The sequence below is a fragment of the Podarcis pityusensis genome, assembly GCF_964106645.2.
Source record: "Podarcis pityusensis genome assembly, chromosome: 13".
NCBI classification, from domain to species: Eukaryota; Metazoa; Chordata; class Lepidosauria; order Squamata; family Lacertidae; genus Podarcis; species Podarcis pityusensis.
The window spans coordinates 42733334-42740494 of record NC_138038.1 but is presented as its reverse complement, the minus strand read 5'-3'; the positions used below and the strand labels follow the sequence as shown (position 1 = coordinate 42740494).

Below are 7161 nucleotides of genomic sequence, written 5' to 3'. Positions count from 1 at the left end.
CTGTATTCATCCTTAGAGCAATTTGGGGGAAGGCCTAATATTTAATTGGTATTTTTAAAATTCTGATTAAAGTTGGGAGTGGACAGGGAAAGGAGACACACCATCTCCTTCCCACTTTTTGACTGACAGCAGAGGAGGGTTAAATCCTGTGGAGTGGTTGCCTGAAGAGGATTCTGGGTGCTTCTTTTAAGGGATGCATACAAATCCCTGAACTAAATATTATATCCAGTGACACAGACCCTGATTTCTTCATCATTTTCTTCTTATTAGGTGTTCCCTATTGTTCAGCTCAGGCCTCAGCAAAATAATGTAACATTTGGGGGAAAAGATGCAACCCAACAAGCCAGCACTGGAGGCTAAGATAGAGAAGATCTCCACAGCCACCATGTATTTCCCCTTTGTGCTCATGTAGGAAGGAACAAAGGATAACCAAACACTACAAAAGACCAGCATGCTGAAAGTGATGAACTTGGCTTCATTGAAACTATCAGGTAATTTCCGGGCAAGGAAAGCCACAGTGAAACTGACCACAGCTAGGAAGCCCATGTAGCCCAAGACACAGTAAAAGAAGGTTGCAGTCCCCTCATTGCACTCTAGTATAATTTCTTCAGCCACTGACTTCATGTCAATATTAGGGAATGGAGGAGAGATCACCAGCCATACAGTGCAGATGAGTGCTTGAATAAAGGAGCAGGAGAGGACAATAGAGTTTGCTAGTCCCTTCCCCACCCACTTTCTCATCCGGGATCCTGGTTTTGTGGCCATGAAAGCCAGAACCACAGTGATGGTTTTTGCCAGCACACAAGAAACAGCCACTGAGAAGATGATGCCAAAAGCAGTTTGTCGGAGGAGACACGTCACCTTGTCAGGATATCCAATGAACAGTAATGCAGAAAGGAAGCAAAGCAAGAGGGAGATGAGCAGAGCATAGGTGAGGTCCCGGTTGTTGGCTTTCACAACGGGAGTGTCCCTGTGCTTCACAAATATTTCCAGTACCAGTGCTGTAATGAAAGCAAAGGAAAGAGCAGAACAGGCTAAGCTGATGCCTAGAGGTTCTTCAAAGGACAAGAAGGTTGCACGTTTGGGAAGACATATATTCTTATCTTTGTTTGGATACTTTTCATCTTCACATTCATAGCAGTCATTCATGTCTGAGAAAGAAAAACATGGTCCTTAATCCCAAAAATATGAGCAGCATCCCACTGCCGGTAAATACATAATTAAAATGATTTTAAAAGTGTACAAGGGGTTTCAAAGAATAAAAAAACAACTGATGGAACCGTTCTCTTCTCACCTATCCGATGTATAATACTGATTCAGGCAAAATGCAAGAGGTAGGACCACAAAGACCCTTCCTGATCTCCGGCTAGAAGCCAACTCAAATTTTCCTATCACTGTTCAAGTTGCTCACATTTAGTTACTTCTTCATTAAGGAGTGATTGTGTAATTGAAACTTTGCAAATTTCTACATTTGAAGATTTAATCAACACCTTTCAACTCTTCTCTGGTTTTATATATTTCAAACGTCTCCAAACATTACAGCACAATTCTCTGAAGTTTAAGGGCATCAAAATACATGTTTAATTATGTTACCAAAAAGTAAATGCACATTCAAATATTATTTGTGAAGAAAAATATATATGCTTACACACATTTTGATAGAAAATGCATGATTAAGTATGTAATCAATCAAACAAATCATGGGCAAAAATTTGTGAAAGTTACAGGGATTGAGTCAACTCTAGCCAAAGTGTCAAAACAGATTTCAAGATCTTCTGTAGAAGAACATATCACATTTAGGGAGAAAATCCATGCCAAGAATATGACATAATGCAAGCCTGGCAGAAATTAAGATGGCATAAAGCAGGGTTAGGCAAACTAAGGCCTGGGGGCTGGATGTGGCCCAATCGCCTTCTCAATCCGGCCCGCGGACAATCCGGGAATCATCGTGTTTTTACATGAGTAGAATGTGTTCTTTTATTTAAAACGCGTCTCTGGGTTATTTGTGGGGCATAGGAATTCCTTCATTATTATTTTTTCAAAATATAGTCTATCCCCCCACATGGTCCGAGGGACAGAGGGGCAGCCCATGGCTGAAAAAGGTTGCTGATCCCTGGTATAAAGTACACCAGATCCAAAATCCATTCAGGAGCATGGCTGCTGCTGGTTTAGTGAGCCAAAGCTCGTGAGAGAGAAAACAAGCTTTTAAAATAGTGTTTTATTGGCTTAATCTGCGCTGGGTTTCCAGGTCAAGTGACCAAGCTGAATGGGCTTCATGCATTGTATTCTAAGTACACCCCCCCCCCCGTTTCAACCCCTGTAATACTCCCCTTTTAAGGCTTACACCAGTTTAAGAAGCATATCACTCAGCAAAGCCTGCATGAGGGAGGTATAATGACAAATTTCCAGCTGTTACACAAACCTCCCGGCTCATCTGAAAATCCACTTTATACTAATCCTGTTCAACCTGGTGGATCTTGCTACAGGATTCTTCCTTAATAATAACATTCAACATCTACAATCACAAATTATCACACATACACTTTCCTTAGGTCTCTTTCAGCAGGATTTTTCAATATTTCATGAACTGTCAAAAGGAATCTTGATGAATGCATGTTATATATACTAAATTTCTTACCCTCCTGGTCAGAAATCTTCCCTTCTGGACATGGGATGCAATCGTAGCAGCAAAATGCTTCCCCCTCCTTCACTTTCCTACAAAAACCAGGGCGGCAGCTTTCAGTACATACAGACTTAGGCTGTGTCTAGAACACAAATGAAAGAGAGAGATGTTTACAATAAGTGGACTCAAAGAAAAGCTAAAAGGGGAAGTTAAGCTCTTCCTTAAAAGGGATTTGCAAAAGAACAACAACATTCATTTCAGGAATTCATTTAATAGGTTGTTTCAATTCCATTTTGACTCATTTTCTGGCATTTTCCTTTGACTCAATGTGCAAACTCCAATAAATTGGTGGTGGTTTGTGTGTGTGTGTTTTTTGCAGTTACTGTTGTGGATAGTACTGTTTTTAATATCCTCTATAGTCCTCTTTCTGCCAAAGTGGCATTAAAGGGTTGTGGTGGTGTCGCTTAATGAAAATTAAACCTCAGAGTTATACACCTGTTATTCCAAACCTTGAAACATGGCATGCATAATCTGACTTGTGACGTCTACAAATGTAAAGCCTCAGTGTTACACACTTGCTATTGTGTGACCAAGCAGCGACAGCCCCAGTCCCCAGGGATCATAAGGAAGGAATAAAGACTCTGACACCATTATATGGAATTAAAATTAGGCCACAACTTTATTAAACTTCCAAATGTAGGAAGACCTTGGCTTAGACCTTGGGCATGTATCCCTCCCAGCCCCCCAGCTGGGGGAACTGGGGCACATCAGGGTAAATGGGATATGGGGGTGCTCTGCGAGATGTAAGTGTAGCAGGCAGCCAAGCCCATATCCCCACACGCAGGGTAGTTCACTGATGACCTTTCAATGTATGGCCAATGACACCCATATATAAAACCCCTTTAAGAGGAGGACCCTGGAATCGCCACTGCAGGGGTGTGACTCACCACTTCAGCCCCCCGCCCCCCCATATAGGGAAGAAAAGACTAAAGGATTCCACCCAAGGCCATAACCTCCAAAGTTGTGACTAATTGCTACGGGGAAGACAAAACCTGCCAATGCAGGAAAATTTATTCCCGGTCCTTCAACAGCAACCAGACATAGACTGCATCAGCACCCACTAAACAGGAAGAAAAAGTTAACCAGCAAACAATAAAACATTAAACTAAGGGAGGGTTGCGTGGGTGAAGCTCCTGAGCCAACTGCCTGGATACTGTCGGCTCCACCCCCTTATATATATAGGACTGGCCCCACCTCCCGGCAATGAAACTTGACTACTGAGGATGGGCATGAACCTCTAAAAATGAACACTGAGAGGCAGGCCAGTCCCTGTTTGCCAGTAAATTCCCTGGGAACTGTACCACCTCATGTGATCCCGCAAAAGGCACCCACAATGTAACGTGTGAGTGCTCATTCTAAAACCTTGAAACATGGCATGCATAATCTGACTTGTGAGGTGTACAAATGTGTCAAAACTTTAAACCAATTTTGTAAAAAGAGCCACAGTGGCGAAAGTGCTGAAAATTGACATAAGGACCTTTTGAAACTGAAATACTGTATTTATATCTGCAATCTATAGGTCTTAACTAGGCAGTCAAAGACATTCGCTTGACAAAGGAACTAGTCCAGCAAACTTCCCTTTATTTATTCTCCCCTCACTGGTGCAGGAGCCCAGAATTGTAATGTGAACCAGGGTTTCATCCAGACTGATCCTCCAAACGCATAACAATATATTTGATATCATCAAAATCTATTTAGGATTCACTTCTTCAAGTTGTCAGTTAATTCACTTTCAGTGTAACTGGAACCAGTATAGAGACTGTACATTTAGCTTATAACATTAATTCATAGCTTGTTTTAACTTTAATCCAATGTTATAAAGGTTGAACAATGTGCAATGAAATTACCTTTTATGTTAAGTTAAAGTGTTCAGTGTTACAAAGGGCTGATGTTCGCATCCTACCTGGTTAAACCAATGGTGCCATTTTATGGCTCCCTCATTGATGGTCAACATTTGCTGTGGAGGAGCCAGGGAATCCACCCCTCCTACCTTCACTCTCTGAAAGGATTGGTTGGAGGAAACAATCCAATTGGTAATATCAAATCCAGCCAGTATCTCCCCATTCTGGTCCAGGGAAATCCTATCCCCAGCGCTGTTGTTAAATGAGATACCCTTCAGAAAATGATGGAGCTTGATAGAAAAAGAAAGAGAAAGTATCGATAAGGCTTCAATTCAGCAAGAGAAAAACATGATGTTCACTTTCATGTCATGTTTCCAAATATCCACCTTGGAAGAAAGCAGTTTTCATCTATATATATATATAGATGGCTATATTATATTATATTATATTAGCCAAGAATTTATCACATTTGGAAGTTAATTTCAAATACAAATTTTTATGATCTCTGGCAGCAAATGCACACACAGTGATTAAAAACTTTATTAACAGGAAAGTGGGTGCTCTGTTCATTTTGTTGTCTAAAATATATCACTTTGCTCTCTATAGACTTTATATGCTGTGCTATTTGATATATTATACCTTTGATGCTCCTATGTGATATATTACACCTTTGATACTCCAACTTCAGAAGTCAATGGGAAATCAGCCCCATGCTCATCTGAGAGGATGGTATGAATAGTTGAAGCAACAGGTTGAAGAAGGAATAGGGGTAAAGGCAAAATCTAGAAGTTGGCTATATCATACTTGGATGGAATTCATTTTCTTTTGTTCTCTTTCAGTATTTCTACTTTACGTTCCAACAGTTTAAAAGAAGAGATTTAAAAGATTTAAAATTAGAAGTAAAATGCAAGGAATGTGAACGTAAAATATGTGCCTTGCCTAAGCAAAAATATTTTAAGCAGGTGCCTAAATGAATACAGTGAAGGTGTCTGTCTGATGTCAATAGGCAGGGACCTGTAGTAGGATGAATCTTAAGCTAGAAAAGCATGTGGAGAAGTTCCCATTTGGCTTTAAATGCATTTCAAGAGAGATAAAGCATCCATGTGCATCTCATGGCCAAAGGGGAGTGAATAGAGGAAGTGGTTTGGGGGCACCTGGGGAAGATTTCAAGAGCATTGCTGCCCCCACATTGCTGCCCCCTGCTATGGTTGCATAGGAAAAGTTACAATTAGCAAAGGTATAAAACCAAAGGCTTCTGAAGCTTTTTCAGGAAGGATTTTCAGCCCAGTACCTGCCATAGCGGTTGTTTCTGAAAGAAGTATAATGTAAGGAGATTAAAATACGGCAACACCCATGTGACTTGCCTAATCAAAAATGTTTTAAGCAGGTGCCGAAATGAATGCAGTAAAGGTCTCTGTCTGATGTTAATAGGCAGCGAAGTCCAGTGGGCTGAAAGTGAAGCTAGAAAAGCATGTGAAGAAGTTCCCATTTAGCTCTATGTGCATCTCATGGCCAAAGGGCAGTGAATAGAGGAAGTAGTTTTGAGGGCATCTGGAGAAGATTTCAAGACCATTGCTGCACCCACATTGCTGACCCTTGCTGTGGTTGCATAGGGATAATGACAGTTAACCAAATGGACAGATAGAAAGGCAAACAGAACATGTTTTGAACCTCTTTGAGGAAGGGTGTGCAGTCCAGTACCTGCCACAGTGGCTGATTCTGAAGCTTCATTCCTCCCCTGATCATTACTGGCCTGTGTTTGCCTCGGGATGTAGACATGGCATGTAAAGCATGGGCCACAGCATAGACAGCATTGTAGATGTTGTAGCTGTGGCTGGTCATGCTCATTTCAAAGAAAGGACCAGGAAGATTCTCCAGCTTCTCTTGCCCAGTGCAAATATCCCCCTTCACACTGCCAACCACTCGATTTGGAAATACACAGCCAAATGCCTGTTGCCAGAAGTCCAAAATGAATCCATCTCCTTTCGGGTTGGAAGGGGTTTTGCTCTTGACAAACTGATGAAATCCTGGTGGATCATTTGAGTGAGTTGAGAATGAGAGAACCCCATGGAGTATTTCTGTATCCCATGTCCGTTGATAGACAAAAGAAGTGAGCTCCACCTGGGCTGTCATAATCCACACTTTACCTTTTGGCTTATTTGAACTTTGTTCCAGTTCTGATAGGTAAGGCAACCACCTAAAATATGCCAGAGCATATGATTCTCCATAAACCAACACTACATTGGCTTTGCTATCATTTATTCTGTCATGAATTTTTGCCCCCAGTTTAAACATATCATTCATTTCCGTGAGATAAGTAAGTTTGTCACTTCTTTCTATGAAGGCAAAACAGATGCCATTCTTCGAAAAAAATGGAACCACAGTTTGCACAAATCTTTCTGCATTTTCATCATAGAATGTTAGGATCCCGATCCATATCCACCTGAAATGCAGTAGCAAAGACAGGATCCCCTTATACTGGTGGGTTTCCTTGGGCACCATCTGGTAGAAGAAAAGGCCTGGGGTTTTATCATTCATCACTGGAGCAGGGCCATATATGAGCTAAACGTAGTTGTGATAGTAGGAGAAAGAGACAGAAGCAGAAATAGCTTTTATTTTTTAGATTTATGTATTGAG

At 41.2% G+C, this 7161-nt stretch overlaps 1 protein-coding gene across 1 annotated transcript in view; it reads right to left on the bottom strand.

Annotated features, from left to right (window-relative positions):
- Positions 1-252: 252 nt before the first annotated feature.
- Positions 253-7161, bottom strand: part of LOC308461896 (vomeronasal type-2 receptor 26-like) — a gene marked incomplete at both ends in the record, with an annotated part of 60474 nt that continues 53565 nt past the window's right edge. The window contains 4 exons of the mRNA XM_080979064.1: positions 253-1151; positions 2639-2765; positions 4587-4814; positions 6226-7026. Of these exons, the coding sequence (XP_080835190.1) occupies positions 253-1151; positions 2639-2765; positions 4587-4814; positions 6226-7026 (2055 nt within the window). The remainder of the gene's footprint in view (positions 1152-2638; positions 2766-4586; positions 4815-6225; positions 7027-7161) is intronic.